The 25,022-nt window shown below is 40.8% G+C and overlaps 1 protein-coding gene across 1 annotated transcript in view; it reads left to right on the top strand.

The window, feature by feature from the left end:
• Positions 1-25,022, top strand: part of EHBP1 (EH domain binding protein 1) — a 411,889-nt gene that overhangs the window by 352,494 nt on the left and 34,373 nt on the right. Inside the window, 2 exon segments of the mRNA XM_040430136.1 lie at positions 19,956-20,055; positions 21,999-22,072. Coding sequence (XP_040286070.1) covers positions 19,956-20,055; positions 21,999-22,072 — 174 coding nt within the window.

Here is a 25,022-nt window from a genome sequence, read left to right as displayed (position 1 = left end):
TTGTTTCCTTGGCTCCTTGAAGTACTGCCATACCGCCGATTTGGTGTGCAGTCAGCCCCCCATCCCAGTCAGTACCTTGAGTTGCTTGATTTCATAATTAGCTTTTATCTATGTTTATGTGGAGATTACAAATATGTGCACGGCAGCTTTCCAGTAGATACTTTTAATCGTTGGCCAAAATACTCCTTTGTATGCACAAGTAAATCTATTTACATCGGAAAAGCCCCAATCCCCCCTTTATTTTCTTCCTTAGCTCGAAAGTTGGAGCCATAGGGCAAGAGATAAATGAAAGTTCCTCTAAATCCATTGGATAATAGAGGCAGTGTTAAGGCTAACCACGGTGTTGAACTAAACAGAGGGATTACTCCTGGGTTTTGCATCAGTTGTTTTCTGCCGGGTGGCCTCGCTTGTCAAAAAAAAAAGAGTGAGAGAATAATGTTTAACAGGAGAACATTCACATGGCACTTTGAGAAAAGGAGTGTATGGCTAATTCCATCAAAGCTCAGAAATCAGTCATTAATTTATTCTAACCTTCAATTGTTGGTCATTTGTGCAACATCTGGCCTTTAAGTCCCAGACTCCAAAGCAAGTGAGTGGATCTCTTGAATCGTCTTTTGGGAATTGTCTCTAAATTCTCGATATTTTATCATTATTTTACTTTGCATTAATTAATGAAAAAATCTGCATCTTTGCAGCTGGCACAGTGAATGTGATGATAGATACGATGGATAGATAGATAGATAGATGCGATGGATACGATGCGATGGATAGATACGATGGATGGATAGATACGATGGATGGATAGATAGATACGATGGATAGATAGATACGATGGATAGATAGATACGATGGATGGATAGATAGATACGATGGATAGATAGATACGATAGATAGATAGATACAAAAGATACGATATATAGATATATACGATAGATATGGATACGGTAGTTAGATATTAGATAAATATTAAATAGATGGACCATGTTAAGCACCAATGTAGGAGTTAAAATGTGAGAAATACAATTTTTATTCAAAGATCATAATTCTCTATTTTACCATTATTAAGAATTAGTGTATGCGTCATGAAGTTGCTTCTTTTTTTTTATATAAGTTTAACAGTTTACCTAAGATTGGGGGAATTTATTGTTTCAGTTCCACATGTTTGGAGCTCATTTCCCCCTGGTTCTAAGTGCAGGAAAGGACCATCGTTCTTTATTGTTATTTTTATTATTATTACTAGGTTCCTATTCATAGATCACATTTAGTTAGAAGTATAGGAAGCAGATTGTACTATTAACCAGAAAAAATAGTTATTTGTGCAAAGTTTTATATCACCTTTGGTTGCTTTTCATGAGACATTTGTTCTAGCAAATATATTGAGAAAAAATTAAAATATTTTAAGGCTGTTGAGTTTCTTGTCAGGCAATGTAAAGTGTGACATATGATGTAAGCTCATTCTTTACTTCATATTTTCCGTAATTCATAAAATTTAAATATTAGAAAACAAGATGTTGTAGTCCAATGAAGTATACATGAGATTAGATAACACAAATCCCCCTTGAAACAGCACCACTCTTATCCATGGGCTCTGAGCTGCAATACTACACACAGCCTGTGAACAAGAGTGGCGTCACAGCCCCTTACTGAGCCATGACAGCGGCAAAAGTTATTAATTTTCTCCATCTTATAATAACAACTGTGTTTAATAGGTTTAAGCACATAAATTTTTCTAGGAAAAAAATATATATCAAATTGGCTAGACATAAATTGAAGTGAATAATATTGATTCCCTCAAAACAATGACACTGGTCAATGGATGGGATATGTAACATGCAACAAGTGAACAATCAGTTCTTGAAGTGTAAGGATCTGAGCGACTTTGACAAGGGCCAGTTTCTGATGGCTAAATGACTGGGCCAGAGTCTCTCTAAAACGGCAGGTCTCATGGGGTGGTCCGGTATACAGTGGTTAGTACCAACCCATAGAGGTTGAAGGAAGGACAACCAGTGAACTGGAGTTCATGCATGTGAGGGGCGAAGACTAGTCCTTCTGGTCCAGTCCAACAGAAGAGAAACTGTAAAGCATTACAGCTTGCTCCTTATGGGGCAGGGTGGTGACAGACCCTTCAGAGTGCCCATACTGACTAGTCCACCACCAAAGGCTCTAGACTGTATTCTGCTGGGAAACCTGACCCGACATTCAATGCTACTGACATGTACCACCTAACTAAACATGAAAGCTGTCCAAGTATACTGCTTTATGGCAGTGGTATTCCCTAATAGCAGTTCCCACTTTCAGCGGGTTAATACACCTGCCACATGGCAAATGTTGATTAGGAATGAAAAGAGTTCAAGCTGTTGGTTTGGCCTGCAAATTACCTTGATCTCAATGTGATCAAGCAACTGAGGGTTTTCCTGGAAAAACAAGTCTGATCCATGGAGGCCACACCTCACCAGTTACAGAATCTAAAGAATCTCTTGCTGAAAGCTTTGTATTGCAAACCACAGGGCACTTTCAGAGGTCTCGTGGCATCCATGCCTTGTTGGGCCAAACTGCTTTGGTGGCACAAGGCAAACCTACACAATATTCAGCATATGCGTCTATTGCTGTGGCAAATGGGTGCATACTTTTATTATTTTATTGCCTATATAGTTTCAACATATTCTGTATTGCTAAGCCTGAAGATCCCTTCAGTTACAACCCATGTCCCCAGTGGGGCTAAAAATCTGATTTCCTTATCTTAAAAATAGTATAGATTCTCGACGGACCACCAATGCCAGATATTGAAGAAATGGATTGGGCATGTTGGATTTCAAATGATCAGTTCTTTGTTGCTGGAGGCAGATTGGTCTCCCCTCCTCATCTTTTTATTGAATTAAGCCTAGCATGCAGGTCTATGGGAGAGTTAGGGGGAAGGTTGATGGCCTAATATGTATAGTTAGGTTGATTGGACGCTTAATAGAACTTAAACGATCAGTATGTTTTTGGAGTTTCCTGGCGTCCCAGAAGGGCACAGGGTGAACATTTACACATCTATGCAAATGTCCCTCATTTGGTTCAGACCGGGGGGAAAGCTATATGTAACCTGAACGTAACCCAATTGTTCCTCCCATTGAAAATAAGTGGTGTTTGTTTGTGCCTAAAACCACTGCTGTCAACAGCAAAATGGATTTTACATGAACCAATTGCCAAGGGGGTCAAACTACTAAGTGACCATTAATTTAGTTGAAGGTTCAGTTGTAGGGTCATTCCTTATATTGCCAATCTTTATACAAGATTGTGGGCTGTTTCTTCTTTGAGAACCTATTACGTACTAAGAAGTCTTCAAAATGTCTACTTCTACATCATGCAATTAAGATTTGAAATGAATTTTTCCAGATTAGGATGATCTTGATGCTTTGGTAAAACTGACACATGTTAAAAATGACTATATTCGTTTTACAGTTAAGTTAATACGCTCTTTATTGCCAAGTAATTAACACGAAGATTAATTAAGTTAATGTAAATGCAGAGACCTTTGTCTCCTGCTACAATGTATTTCTAGGTAGCAGGAATTTAGCATATCGTCATTTAAGCCGAGACATTTTATAAAAAGCCATTTGCATAAACATAAACCTAGTATGGCCGCGTAGTAAAGCGATTCAGAATGCACACATAAGGCATGTTTTATCAGGGTGGTCGGGAGATGAGTGACTTTTCTTTTCTCCCCCTCATTTTAACAGCTTGTGAAATGCAATGTTTGAAACGGTTCTTTGAGAGTGAGCAGATTATGACTTGCATAGTGACTCTTCGCAGCCTTCTGGGAAATGAGCTGTTGACATTCTTTTGGGTCATCATCCAAGATAGGAGGGCAGCCACAAGGATTTAGCAGATAAATTCATCCAAAAAGACTTTTATCCATTTAACTGCAACTTGGAGACGTGTAGGATGTGGCGGCATTAATGTAGTCTTTATAACCCATCAAAGTAAGCCTTATGTATAATAAAAAAAAATGAAATGGGCAGGGTAATAACTTGCGGAGGTCTTCTGAGAGGTAATACGGTATTTACATAATTCTGAAGCGTAAACCAATCTTGCCAGGAGTCTCCTCGCCTTCTGTAGAACAGAGATGTATTTGTTTAAAGATCCACTTTATTTATTTATTTTAAATATTGTCAGGAAATATGTTTTTCTCCTGTCCATCCGCAGGTCCTCAATAAATATTCAATTTCCCGCTAATTGCTTCGTCATGTGATGTTGGAACATCTCGACAGCCCTAAGACTCCCCCACCCTACGTTACAATTTAGTTCACTTGCAGTTTTATTCTTCAACTTTTTAATTGAAGTGTTAAGGTAGGTCACGGCTGACCGCGTCAGCAGAAGCCGATAAATTGGTGTAATTTTTCCCGTATAAATAGGGAGTGAAAAACTTTGTGACTTACACTATAGTGATACTATAGGCCGACCATTCAGGAAAGGTTCCCACAATGCCTTGTGCAGCCCAGGAGCTGGCAAACACCCTGCTGCGTTAAAAAACTCCCCAAAAGACAAAAGCACAATGAAATAGAAAAGCTTACCACCGGCAGCTTTCAAAACGACAAACGAGCCAAACTATACATCTCCACCACTCCAGTTTGGTCAGAATGCTAATGAGCTTGCTCTGATCTTTACTTGGCTTCCCGTGTTTTCTACATCTTCAAGGACCACATGGCGCTAGCAAAATAAAGACAACTAAATGAGAATTTCGAATGCTTTTTGTGTCCAGGCCCTGGTGCTTTTCAATTGACGCGCTCTTTGGCTATTCTGCATTAAGAAAAAAAAAAAGATTTGAAAGAATACAACAGGGGGCTGCGTCCGAACGCTCCCAACGGAGGTAAATTTTTACAAAGGTAAATTGGTGTGATGAGGAAAATATGAGTAACATTCTGATTAAATTCCACTTCATCATATCAATGACACCTTCAGCCTCACTCACGCTCTCCTCAGAAGAGATGGAGATAAAAGATGAATGAGTCTGTTATTCACAATGAATGCCTAGTGAGATTTTTTTTTCTTTTTCTTTTTTTTTTTTTTAAATAGCCACATTGGACATAAAAGGCACTAGGAAGTACTCTGCATTAGCAGTTCAGATCACTAGTTAATGGGATGATGTCTTTTTTAGCTTTTGTCACAAGATTATGAGAAAGGATGGGATTCTGTGTCCATCATTTCATATCATTAAGTGCCTGTTGAGCACAAGTGGTAAAATGCAGGTTTCTGGGTATTGTTTCTCCCGCAAAGTAAAGACTGATGCAGAGTGACACCGTCTTGTGTCGTTAGCAGGTGATTTTTTTTTTATATGCACTATATTTATCCAAAGGATCTCGCTTTGTATAACTGGTAACAACTTTTTTGTGTTACCTAGTTTTGGTTTGTTTGCTTTTTGTTTGTTTTTAGAGTTATCTAAAATCATTAACATGCCACAGTGCAATTTCATGTGATCCAAGGTCGTTATTGGCAGCAACTCGAATGTTAGATACTGTAGACAAATGGCTAGATAGGTTCTCTACAGAAAATCTGGTCCTCAAATCCTCAGAAAAGCCTCTTTTTATCAGAAGGATCCTAATTTGTATAGTATAGTGTTAGATTTTTATATAGATTTATCGGAAATAATGAACAGGCCACACTGTAACTTCATGCAATCCAAGGTCGTTATTGGCAGCAATTTGAAAGTTGCAAAGGACTGGATAGGTTCTCTGCAGAACATTTTAATGCTGTATTATTGCCTTTATTGATTAAAAGAAGTCTGTCACCTCCATATTTGTTTCTCAGTAGGCTTACTAGCATGTAGGGTTGGTCCCACGAAACATAACCATATCTTTATTGTAAAAAATCTGGTCATCAAAGCCTGATAATAACTGTATTTTTTGGACTATAAGACACACTTTTTTGTCTGAATGCTAATGACCGCTTCTATTATGGAAGTGGTCATAAACATGTTGGAAGCATGGGGAGGTGAGGGCAGTGGTGCGCTGGCTGTACTCGCCTCCCCTAGTCTTCTTCCTGGTCCCGCTGTGGTGTGCAGGACATAGTACACAGTGGGATCCGGAAGAAGCGGTGCAGTGAGTCCTGGATATGCAGCGCCATCCTGAGCAAGCGAGGTATTATTATTATTTTTTTTTCTGAGGTCTGATGGGGCTGGGGGTGCAATCTGAGTCTGAGTGGGGCTTGGGGGGTGCAATCAGAGTCTGGTAGGATCTGATTGGGGGTCTGATCTGAGGCTGATGGGGGCTGGGTGGGTTGATCTGAGGCTGAGTGGCATTTGGGGGTCTGATCTGTGGCTGAGTTTCGCTTGGGGTGGTCTGATCTGAGGCTGAGTGGCACTTGGGGGGTCTGATCTGAGGCTGATAGGGTCTGATTTGGGAGTCTGATCTGAGTCTGCTGGGGGACAGATCTGAGGATAATGGAGGCTGGAGGGGTCTGATCGGAGGCTGGGGAGGTCTATTGGGAAGCTGATCTGAGGCTAATGGAGGCTGGGGAGGTCTGACTGAGGCTGATGGAGCTTGGGGGTCTGATCTTGGAGTCTGATCTGAGGTCTGATGAAGTTCAAATAAAGAATGTGGTTCTGATTTGAGGTTCTGCTCAGAGGCCTAATGGAAAATATTATTTTTCTTATTTTCCTCCTCCAAATCCTAGATGCATTTTATAGTTCTAAAAATTCGGTACTTCTTTTTATTTTTATGCAGGTAAGGTTTTTGGTGTGCCATTGGGGTGACCACTGAGTTTGGGGGCACCATTTTTCCGCCAATAAAACAGCCCAGCTCCTCCTTCTTTAATTGACAATCCTTCAGATTTCAAAGCTGATAGCAATGCAAGCCTTGTGCACTAAACAGATCAGTCCACCCACAGTGCACTGAAAACCCTATTTGTATAAAAATGAAAAGAAGCATTTCTCAGGATTAGAAGACTGGACTGGGGCACCTGCCGACATGGCAGTGTGCCTACTTTGAAACTAATTTTGACAGTGACAAACTCCCATACCCGTTTTGGGTGTGCTGTGACCCCAGCAACTCTGATGTTTTGTTTTGTCAGGTTTTTCCTACACTTCTTGATGTCCTACATTATTACGTGCCCAACATCTTGTTAGAAAAATGTTACGTTGACAAAACTACATTGGCTGGCAATAGAACGGTAGACCACTAAAGAAAAGATAGCTGTATTCAGGGGCGCAACTAAAGGCTCATGGGCCCTGGTGCAAGAGTTCAGCTTGGGCCCCCTACTTGGTGGCTACTTTGTGGCAAGGGACAGGGAAACACATAGCCTTCGTGCCACCTGAGGCAAAAATTGAAACAGCACCCCCCCCCCAATCCGAATTCTTGACCTAACCCCTTCCCTTCAGCCAGAGGTGTAACTTGACCAGCATGCACTTTCTATAATACCAGTGTCCTCTTATATGGCACAAGGGTCTTTGGGCCCCCTCAGGCTCCTGGGCCCGGTAGCGACTGCTACCTCTACATCCCCTATAGCTACGCCCCTGGCTGTATTGAAAATTACTTTTATGGTTAATTGTCCAAGAGAGTCACATGCATGGACATCATGGATAGATTTATGAGAACACCACTGTATATTGGTTTCTTTGATTTGGGGTGAAATCTGTAGGTCATTGCCCACCATCAGTGATGGCCAGTTCGCATTGTTCGCCCGCGAACAAGTCACAAGTCCGGCGAGGCACAGGTAAGCCCTTACCTGTGCCTGTGCGCGAGCCGGTCTGAAAACAAGTGCGGTCAGCGGGAGCAGGCAGTTCCGAGAACAGCCACCGGGGGGCCTTCATCGGGCTGTTCTCTGAACTGCCTGCTCCCGGTGACCGCATTTGTTTTCAGACCGGCTCGCGGCACAGGCATAGGTAAGGGCTTACCTGTGCCTCACCGGACTTGTGAAAAAAGATGGCAGACCGCATATGTTCGCGGGCGAACAATGCAAACTGGCCATCACTGCCCACCATAACCCTACATGCACACCAGGTAGTAGATAAATTTACCACAACTATGTAAATCCTGAAAGCTCTGTAGTTATACTTGTAGATGGGAACACTGGTAGAACCCAAAAACTAAACAGTGTCAAAGAAGGCTTAAAGGCATGTCACTTTGGTCCCTATGGGGTCATGTAGTAATATAGATTGCATTAGCTTGTGTCACTTATAAACACCCCTGCAGCTAATATATACTCTGTGACATGCTCTAAAGAAAGTAGATCCCCTTCTGAAGACATTTTGTACCTTTTGATCTAATAGATACAGAGAATGTTACCCCGCATCTGGAAAATTAGGTCTATACCTCCTATTTTAAAAGTTGCCAGTCGTCTTATATATTCATTCTGAATGTAATCTTACCACAATACAGGGAGTTATTAATATAGAGGCATTAAATGCCTATTCCAGAGTGTGATTGCCGACTCCTTTTAGCACATGTAAGTCTGCCTGTGAAATTTAACACACCGTAAAGCAATGCAAACTGATATGTAAGTCATGTATTCATCCAGAGCAGCATTATGTCAAAATTCAATCATATTGGGTTACATGTGATGACTCTTCCATTATGTCTAGTTTGATCTGCTTTTTGTCAGGGTTTGTCAAGGCCTCATAAGGTTACATCGGTGTTACCTCGAGGAAGCATCACTGAAGTCATTAATTATAAATATAATAAAGTCACAATTGACACATTCATATATTTATTTAAAAAAAATACATATATGTGAGGCCGCCATAAATGTCTCTAACCTGAATTTTTGTGTCTTTTTCCTTTTGATCTATGAATGTAAATTTTCTTTCTCCCTGCTTGTTGAGTGGATGGGCTCTTCCTGCTGTGACGTTGTGTTTCTGTGTCTCTGAGCTATTTAGTTATTTCACCAAAACTGCAGCTGCATCCCCCTCCTCTCCATCTTTCTTTTACTGTTTTCATATTGATGAATACTTGTATTAATTGTCTGAGAAGTGTTGTAAAACAAGGATCCTCCTGGGAAAGGAGACAACAGGCCACTGGATGGTGAGGAAGATACAACTGTCCTCTGATAAGTATTTAGGTGCTTCAGGGGTTCACATGTACTCATCATTTATGCAAAACACAAAAACATTAGATATACAGTACAGACCAAAAGTTTGGACACACCTCATTCAAAGAGTTTTCTTTATTTTCATGACTATGAAAATTGTAGATTCACACTGAAGGCATCAAAACTATGAATTAACACATGTGGAATTATATACATAACAAACAAGTGTGAAACAACTGAAAATATGTCATATTCTAGGTTCTTCAAAGTAGCCACCTTTTGCTTTGATTACTGCTTTGCACACTCTTGGCATTCTCTTGATGAGCTTCAAGAGGTAGTCCCCTGAAATGGTTTTCACTTCACAGGTGTGCCCTGTCAGGTTTAATAAGTGGGATTTCTTACCTTATAAATGGGGTTGGGACCATCAGTGGCGTTGAGGAGAAGTCAGGTGGATACACAGCTGATAGTCCTACTGAATAGACTGTTAGAATTTGTTTTATGGCAAGAAAAAAGCAGCTAAGTAAAGAAAAACGAGTGACCGTCATTACTTTAAGAAATGAAGGTCAGTCAGTCAGCCGATAAATTGGGAAAACTTTGAAAGTAAGGGCTATTTGACCATGAAGGAGAGTGATGGGGTGCTGCGCCAGATGACCTGGCCTCCACAGTCACCGGACCTGAACCCAATTGAGATGGTTTGGGGTGAGCTGGACCGCAGATTGAAGGCAAAAGGGCCAACAAGTGCTAAGCATCTCTGGGAACTCCTTCAAGACTGTTGGAAGACCATTTCAGGTGACTACCTCTTGAAGCTCATCAAGAGAATGCCAAGAGTGTGCAAAGCAGTAATCAAAGCAAAAGGTGGCTACTTTGAAGAACCTAGAATATGACATATTTTCAGTTGTTTCACACTTATATTGTTATGTATATAATTCCACATGTGTTAATTCATAGTTTTGATGCCTTCATAGTCATGAAAATAAAGAAAACTCTTTGAATGAGAAGGTGTGTCCAAACTTTTGGTCTGTACTGTTTATAAAATAAAAAAAATTCTCCATTCAAAAAAAACTGCTGTATTAGTTTATTTCCTTTTCCTAGTTACTAATGCTTTGTCTTTTCGTCAATACATTACTAATAATTATTCTAATTTTTCCAAGCCTTAAGGCCCCTGATAGCATTATCCTATTATCCAACAAAGACAGCCCTCACCAAGTACCACATTTATTTACAGAATTTACATACTTGACATTTGGAGGATATTTTTATTTAGAAAACTGCCATTACATAATGTATTCACAGTCATTAATTAACAAAATAAAATTGACAAACTGATAAAACGGACCAGGTGAAGGTATCAATGACTCTTTCCGATGTCTGTGCGCACAACAGTTCAACTGACTGAACGTTCTTTGCTCCAGGAAACTTTCCATGAATGCATGTACATAATCCACTAAGGGTGATATTTTGACCTGGCCCAGTTGCGTGATAGTAGCCTGTGTGGTCAAAATTGCTTCTGCTGCAAGTTCCATCACGTCTATGTTACAATGTATCTTGGAGTGAAGGTTGAACTATTCTTCTTATTGCTTGAACATTAACTCCAATTTTATGCAATTTTTTTTTTATATTCACCCTCTAAAGAGTTGTATTGCTTTTAAAGGGATTCTGGCACTTCGTTTTAGGTTATAGAGATGCGGACATGCACGGCTAGATCGCCACCAGCATGTCCGCAGTATACCTGTCCTATAGGGCTGTGTCCTTTTTATTTAGTTTAAAAAATGATGTTAGAGATATGTAAATGAGCCTTTTAAGGTGCCCAAGGGACTGTACTAACCTTCTTGGTGCCCAGGCACGCCCCCCTGTGAAGGAGCCCAGCACCGCCTGCGTCCTCCGAATCTCCTCCTTTATTCACAGTTATATTGCCGTAATCTCGCGATGCGCAGTTCCTTTCCTGAGGCTGATGCCAGCACAGGAAAGGAACACTATACCGGCACTGCGCATGCGCGAGCTCGCGCATCGCAAGATTACGCCAATCTAACTGTGAAGAAAGGAGGAGATTCGGAGGACGCAGGCGGTGCTGGGCTCCTTCAGAGGGGGGCGTGGCTGGGCACCAAGAAGGTTAGTACAGCCCCTTTTGCACCTGACAAGGCTCATTTACATATCTCTAAAATAATTTTTTAAACTAAATAAAAGGACACAGCCCTATAGGACAGGTATATTGCGGACATGCTAGCGGCAATCTAGATGTGCATGTCCGCATCTCTATAACCTAAAACGAGGTGACAGAATCCCTTTAATATTTCCAGACTCCTGCCATTTTAGATACTATTTACACAAATTTTAGGTACGAGTTACAAAAATTTAGATTCTACAAGATCTACATAAATTTAGGTTCTGCAAGATTTAGGCAAATTTAGGTACTACAAGATTTACGCAAATTTGCTAAATGAAACCGCAAATTACAAGTTGCATTTTTTTAATTTTCTGATAGTTTAACAAACCATGTTTCACACCTTATTGTCTTCCTCTATAGTTGGCGTTTAGAAGTAAATTTATATTTTATGAAGTTTGAGGAATAAAGTGCATAAAATTCTTAGTTCTTTTCTCTGCCGTGTTTTAGTTTTTTTTTTTTTCTTCATTTTGTGGAGGGACAAAATTGCCTCTTCTTCTCCCCCTTCTTTTACTAAAGAGCTAGAATGCAGCCTCCTTTTTTATTTTTTCAGTAACAAGACTGCTCGACCACTATAGCCTACTCCAAGTAATTAAATCAATCTTTTGTACTTACCGTATTCTCCTCTAGTGACGGTACGAGATCTGATTATATGCTTCATGCATATTCAAAGTGAGCTACTGACAGCTCTTTAATGAGCTCTTACTTAATCAGGGTGAACAATGTTCATCTTGTGTTTTTTTTCTTCTTCATCCTCCTCCTTATACATGAGCTTGAGGAACATTTGGGGAATAAAATGAAACATTCTACTTTCATTTACAATATGTGCAAGTATATGGGCTGCTTCTTGAAAGGCATTTGTGTGGTATAAGTTCCATTTCTCTTAATTCGATGGGTAAATTGGATTACTAGTATTGGATTAATTAACAAATGGGTGAAGTGGAATTGATAAAATGTTAACTGAGATCACAGGCTTGAGTATTTTTTTATTTATTTTTTCTGGGTAGAAAGAGCCTTTAACTAGTTATTAAATGTACAACTAATTTGTTTAAAACCTTCTCTGCTCTTCAGAAGAGAAATCACAAAATTGATGCTGTTGATGTGTTCTCCTTGTCTTAGCTGAGATCTTTAGCTATAAATTTAAATTTGGTGACATCATTGCAGATACAGAATAGTAGGAAATGGGTAGTAGAAGCCAGGGCAGCTTTACTTACAGGGGGGAGTAAACGTCCAAAAAAATCAAGATTAAAAATTGTCACCTCTTCTGAAATAGTATAGTTTAAAGTTATGCGCAGATTATATTATGAACCAAAAAAATATTTTGCTGAGAGTGTTCCAAATGTGCAAGTAGGGTGAAAAATGCAGATCTGGTACATCTTCTCTGACAATATCCTAAGTTTACAGGTTACTGGATAGAAGCTCAGACAGGCCAATGGAAACCGGCAAATTTCCTGATAGGCTCCAGAACAATGTGGACCCCTAGTCCTCAGTGGCACATGATACAGTAGACTTTTTGCTCTACAGCCAACATACAGCACCTCAGTGTGATACTATGGTCATATAAAAAAAATAAAACAGAGTAGATTTTTTACAAATTACTCAGTTTATTATTATAGACACATCGGGTGACTGAGATGACTTCTGGTTCTAGAGTCATGCCAGCCAGCATGCTGTTTACCCAGGGACCGGCCTTCTCAACATCACTGCAGGGGTCCCCAATATCAACCATCTTATAGCATCTAGCTGCTGCCTGCCCCGGTGTGAGCAAGTATTATTTGCATGTAGCTGTACGGTTGGCCCCCAGAATGTATTTTACTGGTGGGCCAACATTAACTGGATAGAGATAGAAGGTATCAGTAATGTCTTCAGTTTTTCTTAGTATCCAAGTCTAGCACTTTAGTGGAGATTTAAGTCTATCACAGCTGTCTTGAGACAGTGCTCCTTTTTCTATGCAAACATGGTTACATAGTTAATATGGTTTAAAAAAAAAAATAATAATCCATCAAGTTCAACCAAGAGATGGTTTGGAATGTGAATAAACCTGTTACTGGAGGAAGATAGGTACAAATTTTGCAAAGCCTTATTTTGCGGCTTTTTGAAGTCTCTTTGTATTTTGAGGTTAATTGGTGTGGAAAATAAAAGAAAGAGGAGGCAAAATGTCTAAAGGATTGTAAAGGTTTACATAGCTCTTGGTCATTGAGAATAGAGCCTCAAGATATGAAATCTTTAATGTTTTGTCTATTTATAATTACCTTTACATATATACATTTTGTGTCATGTCCAGAGCATGAAAAAATTGTTCATATATGTGGTAGGCATACCTGCTGTCATATCAAGCCATTGGACCGAATGTAGAATAGGTGGCAATTGAAGAGTGTATCCTTCAGTGGACTTCCAGGCATTTCTGGAGAATACAATAATCTGAATTTTACTGTATTCTGCTCTTCAGTATTAGTTTACTTCAATCTAGTCTCCAGTTCATCTGTTTGTTTTTCATGAAAGCATATCCTGAAGAGGAAGAAAAATATTCCCAAATATATCTTTACTCTTTTTGATAAAAAGACGGACAGAAAATTGTTTTCCACTGTAGATTGTCATACACATTAGATGAGTGTCAGGATAATCGGATCCTTTTTCCAATGTGCATGGAGACAGCCTATCACCAGATGGAGACATCAGGAGAACAGACATGTTGTATTGTGCATTGCCCGATCCTGTGTTCCCCTAGGAGATGAGCACTGCCAGAGATATCTGGCACCTCGTCGTCCCCTTCTCCCTATGTAAAGAATAAATCAATGCAACTGGACTTACTGTAGATTTCTTGAAAACGTTTCACTCGTTCTTCCAACGAGCTTTCTCAAGAACGAGTGAAACGTTTTCAAGAAGTCTACAGTAAGTCCAGTTGCATTGATTTATTCTTTACAGATATACCATGACCTGAATAAATGAGAACCTTCACAGACCTTCTCCCTATGGTTACAGTTATCATGAATGCTTGGCTGATCCATGTATGCGTTTTTATGAGGGAGTCTCCAATAGTTATATTATATGTGTGGTCAGCTGACTGCCGCTGTGAACTGTTCCTATCAGTTGTCACTGGATCCCACCGTTTTTGGGGCGGCTTTATGCTGACAATCTAATGCCTGTAGGTCTTTGAAGACCTCCCCCAACGTCTCATTCAGTATCAGAGAGCTTGGATTTTCCTTGTCTTAATCTATTGTTTTTTAGACAGGAGTCTGGCAGCCATTCATTTTCTTCCCTAAAATTTGAATGCCTGTTTGACCAAGCTAAAATGTATCTTGATAGTGGAATTGGTCATTTTACAATTATTGTATCCAGTCAAGAGCACAAGTTATGCCCATGACATCTAAATGCAGGGTGTTGGCTAGTTATACGATAGTCCTGTTAGTAAGTGGCTTTCAGTAGACTGTCATGCTCTCGGGAAATACTTGCACTTGCAGTAGTATTTGATGGACACCACGATACAATTGCTTTCAGTGCAGAACACATGTTTACCTCATGTAGAGATTTTATTAATTGTTCTGCGTCTTGTCCTTTTACGTGGCTAGCATTGTTTGTTCATCAGAGAGTCTGTCAAGTAAAGGTCATCAGTACATTACACGATGGACCTCTTCATCAGTATCTTTTACTACTGCAGAGAACTAATGAGAGGATAGAGTTGTGGATGTGCACTGGGGATTTACAGTCAATTAATATTTTTTCAGAAGTGAAAATTCCCATCCGTTGGATGTTAAGTGTGTAGTATATTTCTGTATTTACGCTTCTGGTGGACTTAACTCCATTTCCAGGCAGTGTCATGAGTTCAGATTGTCCCAGATGGTTTCCTAGACGTGTTAAATGTACATAATGTTCATATTTTTTCCCCATGATTAACATTTTGGTTGAGTTTGTGAAAACTTTGTTTTAATGCTGTACGGAGATCCGTCTCTGTACAGCACTAAGATGTATGGCCTCCAGCGAGGGAAAGTCTTTGTGTCGTTAAAGTCATAATAACTTCAGGATTTTTCAACTTGAAAACCATCTTAAAACATCGTTGCGAAGTCAGGCTTCAGTGCCGAGGCACCAGCTGGTACCGAGCCGACTTCGGATTCCTGTTTTTAAAATGGTTTTCAATTTTAAAAATCGAATGCCAAAGTTATTCACTGAAGTCTCGCGAGACTTCAGTGTCAACTCATTTCACCTCACCAGAGCCCATACATTTGAATACTGTACGGAGACAACTCTCCGTACAGTATTTAAACGAAGTTTTGAGCGAAGTGACTTTGGATATAGAATCCGAAGCTCACTTCGCTCATTACTATATGTCACGAATCTGGGACTTCCGTTATTTTTGTTGTTGTGTTCCTATAATGGAGCAGAACAGCAGAAATCAATAAATCTGGTGTGAAAGAAGCCTTAAAGGGGATGTGCAGGATTCTAGAAAATTTCATTTTATTGTGTTAACCTCGTCTAATCTTCTACAGAGCATAATAGTGCACCTCACAACCTTTCCTGAGTCTTCACTTCAGTCTCCCTGCTCCCGTTGCGCTCCACTGTTTACAACCCCAACTTCCAGAAGCAGCCACAACACTTCCCATAGTGCTGTGTGCTGCAAGATCAGCCAGAAATGTGAACGGCCACTACACCCTTCCCTGGGAAGAAAACTCTGACTACCATACACCCATCATCCACTTAGGCTGAATGCACACGATCAGGATTGCGTGCGGAAAATCCGCACTGTAGGTCAGGTACATTGTTTTCTATGAGAATTTGAAATTCTTAATGCAAATGATGCAGATTTTTTTTCTGTGCGGATTTTAAAATCCGCAGCATGTCAATTTATTTTATTTTTCCTGACCTAGATTTTATTCATTCACTTCAAAATCCGCGTGCAAATCTGCACCAATTGATGCAGATAGACCGCACAGATTTGCCTGCGAACACCTGCGGATTTCTCCGCACATGAATCCTAAACGTGTGCATTTACCCTTCACTGTCTCCTCCTGCAAAGCTTCGATATGACAAGCAGTGGACTCTGCATTACCCTGCTTGTGGATTGAGAGCCTCAACCAGCCCATTGAAAGATCACGTGGGTCTGACATCACGACCATTTCAGCGGGGATTCTGACAGATGGGATCATGGGAGGCCTGGCCAGGAAATAGTCTCCATAGAGGGTGCAGTCATGTGACCGCTCTCCGGAGAGAGACAGAAAAAGTACAAGTAAATTAGTAAATTGCAGGCCTGGCAGGGGGAAGAAAAAGTGAAAATTTTGTATCCAAATAACTATATCAGAAAGTGTAAAAATCGGTGCTTAGGCTGGGTTTATGCGTGCTAATTATCACTAACATTTAACCAGGAATGTTGGATTGTACTTGTTCAACTGGCTTTCATTCAGCTCGTATAGAATTGTGTTTATTCAGCAATTTAGAGTTTTAGATTCTCTTGTTGAGTTCCAGCAAGTTTGTCTGGCGTTTGCTGGTGGGTTTTTTTTTTCTTTTTTTTTTCATAATAACAACCCTTTGAGTCCATTCACATGTCAGTATTTTTCTTTTCCAGATTTTCGTTCCACTTTTTGCGGATCTGTGTTTCCACAAAAACCTTCCGTTTATACCAATTGTACATCCGCATCCATTCCGTTTTTCTGCAAAAAAAAAAACACAGAGAAGGAGGAATATATGTTGCTAGGGTGCTAAATGGATCAGCAATTGCGGATGACATATTGATGCATTCCACATGTCATCCACATTTTTGCGGACCCATTTATTACAATAGTAGGACAAGCTCTATTTTATCATTTTTTTTGCAGATCTGCATAATGGAATGGAACAACGGATGCGGACAGCACACTGAGCGCTGTCCGCATTTTTTGCGGGGCGATTAAAATGAATGGGTCCGCATTCCGTTCCGCAAATTGGAATCAACACGATATACCATGTCATTTGAGCAACAGCCCGAAGTATTGTGAATACAGCTGCAGGAAACAATAAGTGCCAACAATAAGGTCCCTTTACACGGAACAATTTAGTAGGCAATTGTGCGTGAGGAAGCGTTCCTTTTCCGGCAAGCGCCTGCTCGACGGTGAAAGGGATTTCTGTTTTTACATGCAGTATTCTCCTCCACAGTATGGGAAGGAGTGGTCACCATTGCCAACGCTCATCCCCATACAGACTAGTTGTTTGCTGGCAGCAGAGGCTGCTTACACTTCACAATCTACTGCCGACAAGCGACGATTTAGGTACCTACACAAACAATCACATTACCCAACGTGCGGATATGGACAGCATTCTCTGTGCTGTCCACTTCTTTTGTGGCCCCATTGAGAGTTAATGGGTTCGCATGCGATCAAAGTAAAACAGGGATCAAATGCGAACCAAAACTAGGCCGTGTGCGTGAGCCCTTAATCTGATTGGTTGCTAGGGGAAAGTAAACCAGTTTTCCTTTATACCATACTATCACAGAGGATAGACTTTTGTGGCGATTACCCCTATATGATGTTTTTGTGCCCTAATAGGGCATATGGACTATATTGTTTTTCCAAGACCATCCCTTTGATTTGACTTTAAAGTGTTGTGCAGCCAATATTGATGACCTGTCCTTTAGGATAGGTCATAAATCTCTGATCGTTGGGGGTCCGACTCATGGCACCCCCACCGATAAGTTGTTTGAAGAGGAAGCGGTCCTTCAAGATTGCACTGCGTGTCAACTCGTTTACAGCGGCTGCGCAGTGTAATTACAAGTACTCGCTACATTCAAGTGATTGGGAGGAGCACTTGTAGTTACCCTGCGCCTCCTAGACGAGCGCAAGTGAACACCACCACCACCTCCTCCCTCTTCAAACAGCCGATCGGCGGGGGTGCTGGGAGTTGTTGTTGAGGATAGGTCATCAATATGTACTGGCAGCACAACCCCTTTAAGAGATATGCCTTTTGTTTGTGAAAGGCGGTATGCATATTTATCGTATTGGAGACTTTTTCTATGATCAGTATGTCATCCAAGGCATCTGTTTTGTCTGTATTTTATAGCATTTAACCAATGTTATGGCTTGTGAATTTAGATTTATTCTTCAGAGTGTTTCGAAAGTAATGCTGGTATATCAGGTATCTGGTACAGGTATTGCGAGAACAGAGTATTTTGCATTTCAGACATTTATTTTACCGGTTATATATCAGAAGCTCCAGCATTACTAGCGTAGCATTTTTTTCTGCCATCCATGGCGGTATTCACTAGGCTTCTTCAGCGGGTGCTTTAACATTCATTAAGTCGCTGAGCCCCTGCAATCCTTCGGCCAGGGTTTTGTTGAAGAACATTTTCATAGATGGCAGATTATACTTTTTGATTAACCCCCGAGTCTAAAGTGTATAGCAAATAGCTTGTTAAATGAAGTATTGTCCGGGGAAGCCATCTGTTTGTCTAGTATTGAGAGCCTTTTCTTATCTGTTATTAGTTATTGACAACACATTATCTGACCGGATTTTGTGCATTTTCCCCCCAGCTTTGGAATACTAAGGAAGTGAAGGATGAGAGTGACATTACTTTATATTTATGGGCTGTGCATACGGTGGCTGTGATGGTTGCTGATAAAAAGCTGCAGCAGAAAATTGTGTGTATATCTGTGTACAAAGGATTGTGTCTACAACATTCAACATATAAATGAAGTGTATTACAGAGTATGACACCCGCCACCCGTGTTCTCTCACCCTCGCCTCGCGAATTGTTTACACAGTGGGATTTCTCTGCATAGGTGGCAGCATTTCCCCTCTTTCAGATTTTTTGTTATATACCTGTAGTTTAGGTTTGTTTAACCAGAAGCATCACCATTTCTATAAGACGTCAATCTGTGTAGACAGTACACGGTGGAGCGTTTTTTTCTGCTATATATTGTTGATGGTACAATAATACATAAGATTTTCCATTACAGCACGTCTAGATATCCTCCTCCGATTCTTTTACTGCATTTTCTGAAATACAGTGGAAAAACTGTACTGTAAAACACTAAATAGGTCATAAATATTAAATTCCAGGAAAACCCCTTAAATTGCGTTTATATGTTTTAACTATTATACCTTTTTAGAAATACAATATTTTGTCCCATTCGTTGCTGCAGACAATCGAGGGTTTTCATGATAAAAGATGCAATCAACATCAAATTAGTGAATTATCATTTGCTGTTTGATCGCTGGACAGGTTTACACTGGATAGTGGTTGTAAATGATTGTTCGGGCGATTATTGCCTTATAGGGTTGCTCAGCTTGGGAGCCAACAACCCCTATAATCCTAATGTTCACCCAGTAAAAAAAAGAAAAACTGTCCTTGGTGCCACCGTGCCCCGTTCCTGCCAGCCACTTTAAGTCCTCTCAAGACCAGTACGTTTCTTGGTTTCGTGACCGCTGCAGCCAATCTTAAGTCGTAGAAGTGAAGTACCATTCAAGTAGATATGACCGCTGAGGCCTGTGATTGGCCACAGCAGTCACAGGACTATACCACTTGAGTTTTTTATTAGGGTACACACTAACACTATGGGGGTTGTTGACTTCTAACCCAGGCAACCCCTTTAGGCAAGAGTATACCTGGAAAGTGTCTGCTCTCTGAGATAATGCCATTGTATATGTAAATAACGTGTCACTGGATTAGAAGAGACAACATCAGTCTTCATTGTAAAAGACTAGCCGCATGTATATTTATTACTTGTTGACTATGTATGTGTTTTTATGACTTTTTATGACCGTTTTTTACTTGTATGGGTGTTAACTTTACTATGTCATTTTTTTTCTCCTTTTTTTAATGCAGGAATGTATACAGAGGAAGAGGAGACATTGATGCAGGAATGGTTCATGCTTGTGAACAAGAAAAACGCCCTGATCAGGAGAATGAACCAGCTTTCACTTCTGTAAGCACATGATGGGGCACCTGTCTCAGTTACGTTGATGATAGTACATGTTATGATTTATGCAAAAGTAATTCTATGAAGTCTGCTCTGACTTTTGTCTGTATGCGAGTCTTTCTGCCCTCCAGTGATATTGGCGCCAGATAAGCATTGTTTGCTTCTCCGATCCTGATGTCTTTACATTTTGACTGACGCATGTAAACATAAGTGGGTTAACGATTCTTGGGCTGCACCCATCTCTTTTGCCCCATGACTCAGGAAAATTAAAATGAGCTCTTCCATTTCTATTGTTACCCATTATTTCCTGTTCGGTTAGGCTCTCAGAAGAAGGATTATCTTCCGCTAATAATATCCAACCGCTGGTGACAGGGATCTTAGTAACTCGCTTGCTAGTTATGTTATGACATGCTTAGGATCTGTTATGGTGTTGACCCTGGAAGGGAGGATTAACAGCAAAAGAAAGCAAAAGGTATTAGAATACCTGAAGGTTAAAATAATTATAGCAGATATATATATAATTGCCTGTTCTATAAAGTATTTGGATGGCATCATATTTTAATAACTCAGTTCAATATTTATATAATATCTAGCTGTATAGAACATAATGGGCACCATGGCTGTTTCAACCACACATACCCATTCCGTAATGGGAGGCCTGCTGATTAATTGTCTGAGTATGTGAAAAGGGCAGCATGCCCCATTGCAGCATCGCATCATCAAGGAACATGGAAGGAGATAGCTTTATACCAGTTTTCTGGCTTAGAAAAGTTGCAGATTTTGCAACAAAATGTGCAACTTTTTAGCTTTTTCCAAAAAGTTGGGCAGATCGTAAGTGGGAGGACACGGGCTAGACCTCAGCAGCCCGACTCGTTTAACAACATGTGTGCTAGGAAGCTGGCACGCATTACACTAGAAATCTACTCTAACTCCTGGCTGTAGTAGATTTCAGTTCTGAGCTGGTGTACACCCAACATGTGCCACAATTATTAAAACAAGCCTCCAATTCAAGAAACAGAAAAAACACAACCGGGAAACTTGCATGGTGACTTCTTTTTCATCTTTGCAGATCCACAAATTTCCAGGCTCCCCATCTGTCATCTAAGATGGCTACACTGCTTCTCCGATTGCCTGATGCATATGGTGGCTTTGGTAGACCAAGGCACTTCCTGCTGCCCTTGGATTGGCCAGCGCTGCTCCCGTGAAGAGTGTTGGCCAATCCAAGAGAAAGACTGAACAAGGAAGGAAGCGTCTTGGACTACTAAATGCACATTATGCATCAGGAAGTATGAGAAGCGGCGTGGCCATCTTGTATGGCAGAAGAGGAGCACGGGAATTAGCGGGTCTGCAACTAAATAGATGAAAAGGAGGTCACCAGGTAAATTCTGTTTTTTTCCCCCAGTTAATGTGAATTTTTTTTCTTAAACCGGAGGGTCACTTTAAGAAACGTGCGCCTTTTAATAATTGTGGCACATCTCCAGTCTTAGTAAATCTCCCCCCATGGCCCCAACCTTGAAAAAGAACTGCATTCTAACAGGTTCCATATTAGACTCAAGGGTTGGCTCTTAGTTATGTAGGCCACTGACTATTGGTAATGATCAATGTATACATTTATGTGAATTAAGTCATTTTCACAGTTCTGTCAGTAGATTTTTATAATCGCAGGAAGATTAGTCAGGTTTACAGCCAATGATCAGTTCACATAGCCGAGGTGCAGAGCAGATCTGGTGACTCAACTTCAGGAAGTTGCATTTTCTGCAGTCACCAGGCTTCTTCTTTGTGTATCGTTTGTGTGAAGTAGCTTATTGCGGTAGAGAAAAGTCATTTATGAGTTCCCTAAATCAATGCGCGCTAAAGGTCCCTTTAAGTGTTTAATGATTTAGTAATTAACATATTGATGAACTGATTTATTTATTTATTTTTTTACTTCTCTCTCAACTTGCCTATAGGGAAAAGGAACATGACCTAGAGAGACGGTTTGAGCTACTGAACAGAGAGTTACGAGCCATGCTCGCTATAGAAGGTAAGACCGAAACAGAGGTTTAACCTCTTGTGCCTGGCAGAAAAGCCATTCCTAAACAAAAATTTAAATAAAAAATGAGAAATCTAACAATAAAACTAATCTATGAGGATGTTTCAGGATGAAAATCCAGTATTTAGTTTTGTTGGTCAAAAGGGGCAGATCTATCAAACTGTCGAAAAGAAGAACGGTCCTTGTGGCCCAAATCAATCACAGCGCAGCTTTCATTTTGAATTCTGCCCTTAAAATGAAAGCTGCACTGTGATTGGTTGACAGTTTTGTAAATCAGCCCCATTGTTCCTTAGTGCGACTTATAATCATTGCATGAAGACTAATTGGGAATAAACGGACGAGGATTTGGTCTTTCTGATAGAAATTACATGTAGTAATCTGGTAGATTATTCCGGATACAAGCCAAATAGTTCACATCTGCTAAAGTGCAAGAGGAGACATTTAATATTATATCCATGAGCCCCCAAATTGCATCTGAGTGAAAGCTGAGTGATGTGAGCTGCGCGGTATTGACGTACCGGACTGTCACTCGGTAATTTCTTTTTTCACCTGATAAGGTTCCTGATCCATATTCAATCGATTGTAATTAGTTTAGGAGACTTTCATGGATGCTGAAAGATTGTATGGAATAAATGGCACAAGGTATCTGAGAAATAGCGATCAAAAGCAGCTGGCACCTCAGAACCTTCATGTGTAAGGGCTCAGACTTTATAGCCATCTCCATTGCAACATATTACATTTATATTATGTTTTATTATAGAGTCACTTTTTTTTACTATTGAAATACACGTCTAGAGTAGTAATGATTGAGCACCAAAGTATTCGGGTGTTAGGCCCGAACACATTGCTATATTCGTGTGCTTGGCCGAGCACCAGAGTATAATGGAAGTCAATGGGAGACAACCAGGCACCCCCTGTTCTGAAGAGGGGAGGGTGCCTGGTCCATTGGAAAAAGTCAGAAAGTGTCAGAAACATCACCGAAATGGATCGGGAACAGCATGGAGACGATGTCTGGAAGCATCTTTGACTCGCAGGTCGCTGCTGGGAACCATGTTGTATGCCACTTTTACAGACTGACAAAAATACGCACAAAACCCCCCAAAAAATGTATTTTACAGAAAAAATTGTTAGGAAACATTCTTTCCAGTATATTCAATTGTATATAAAGTGCAAGTGCTGCAAAAAATTACAAGCAAGAGGCACTCCGAAACAGCCTGTATATCACATAAAGGAGGGCCTCATTCACATTGTGGTACAAATGTTCAGGTAGTGGGACTCCTACACTCATAAAGGCTATGCACTAAGTGAAAGGGCTGCAAAAAATTACAAGGAACCTGCACTCCAAAACACCCTGTGTTACACATAAAGGAGGGCATCATACACACCCTTGAAAAATTATGATTGATGGCCTGCTGGTGACCCTCAAAAACATTTGGAGCAAGGGCCTGCTGATCTGACCATCTAAAGCCTTAGGGGCAAGTGCCTGCTGCCGCATTGGTGACTCTAAATAACCTCTGGGTGATTGCACGTCCCCGTGACAGTGGCGATCCATTTGGATGTCTGCCCTATCAACTTTCGATGTTCTTTTCTGCGCCTACCATGGTGATCACTGGTACCGAGGAATCAGGGTTCGATGCCGGAGAGGGAGCTTGAGAAAGGGATACCACATCCAAGGGAGATCAATGGCTGAAATCTGATTGGCTGTTGTTGCATTGCCACTTTTATTTCCTAATTGTGAACCACCCAGAGAGGGTGGGTCAAGTTATTGAAGCAGAAGCATGCAAGGAAGGCAGCAGGCGCACGGCAATTACCCACTCCCAACTCGGAGAGGTATTGACGATAAATAACAATACAGCATTTCTAAGCGGCCCTGTTATTGGGATGAGTACACTTTCCGTTAACGAGGATCTATTGGAGGGCAAGTCTGATGCCAGCAGCCAACTTGCTCCCCAGCCTCCACAACGTTTACCCAGTGTGCCATTATGGTGAGGATTGTGTTGACCAGACTCTTGGCAACTGAGACTTGTCTTGTAGGTGAGGGCCTGCTGCCGCTTTGTTGACTCTAGATAACTTCTAGGCGATCGCACGTCCCCGTGATGGCGACAATCTATTTGGATGTCTGCCCTATCAACTTTGGAGCAATTTTTCAACAAGGACCTTCTGGTATAGCACCGTTTTGCTTGTCCTCTCCACCACAGGAATGAGAGATAAGAAGTTCTCTTTGTAGCGGGGGTCGAGAGTGTTGTCTAAAATGCATATAACACGCGGGTCGTGGGATAGGCAGCCTAACATGAAGTCAGCCATGTGTGCCAGAATACCAACAGGCAAGACTTCGCTGTCATCATCAGAAGGTGAGCTGCCTGCAGGTGACCTGACCCTGTAAAACATTATATGCGAGGGCCTGCAGTTGAGCTGACCCTGTAAAACATTATATGCGGGGGCTGCAGTTGAGCTGGCCCTGTAAAACATGATATGCGAGGGCCTGCAGGTGAGCTCACCCTGTAAAACATTATATGCGAGGGCCTTCAGTTGAGCTGACCCTGTAAAATATTATCTGCGAGGGACTGCTGCTGAGCTGACCCTCTAAAACATTAAGGGCGAGGGCCTGCTGGTGAGCTACTGCTCTAAAACATTATATGCAAGTGCCTGCAGGTGAGCCGACGCTCTAAAACATTATATGCGAGTGCATGCAGTTGAGCTGACCCTATAAAAAAAATATTTGAGTTGAGGGCCTGCAGTTGAGCTGACTCTATTAAAAAAATTAGAGTGGAGGGAATATATACAATCTGGAGGAGGAGGAGAAAACAAGATTCAACCATATACTCTTTTTTGTGGTGGAAAAGGTTCATGGGAATACACTACAGTAGATTGAGTGCATTATAAATGATAGATTGTAATTGCCTTTATGTTCATCATTAGCTCAGCTCTCCTCTGGTGGAGT

This window comes from Bufo bufo, chromosome 4, assembly GCF_905171765.1.
Source record: "Bufo bufo chromosome 4, aBufBuf1.1, whole genome shotgun sequence".
Taxonomy (NCBI): domain Eukaryota; kingdom Metazoa; phylum Chordata; class Amphibia; order Anura; family Bufonidae; genus Bufo; species Bufo bufo.
The sequence above is the reverse complement of the archived record's forward strand: the minus strand, read 5'-3'. Positions and strand labels throughout refer to the sequence as shown.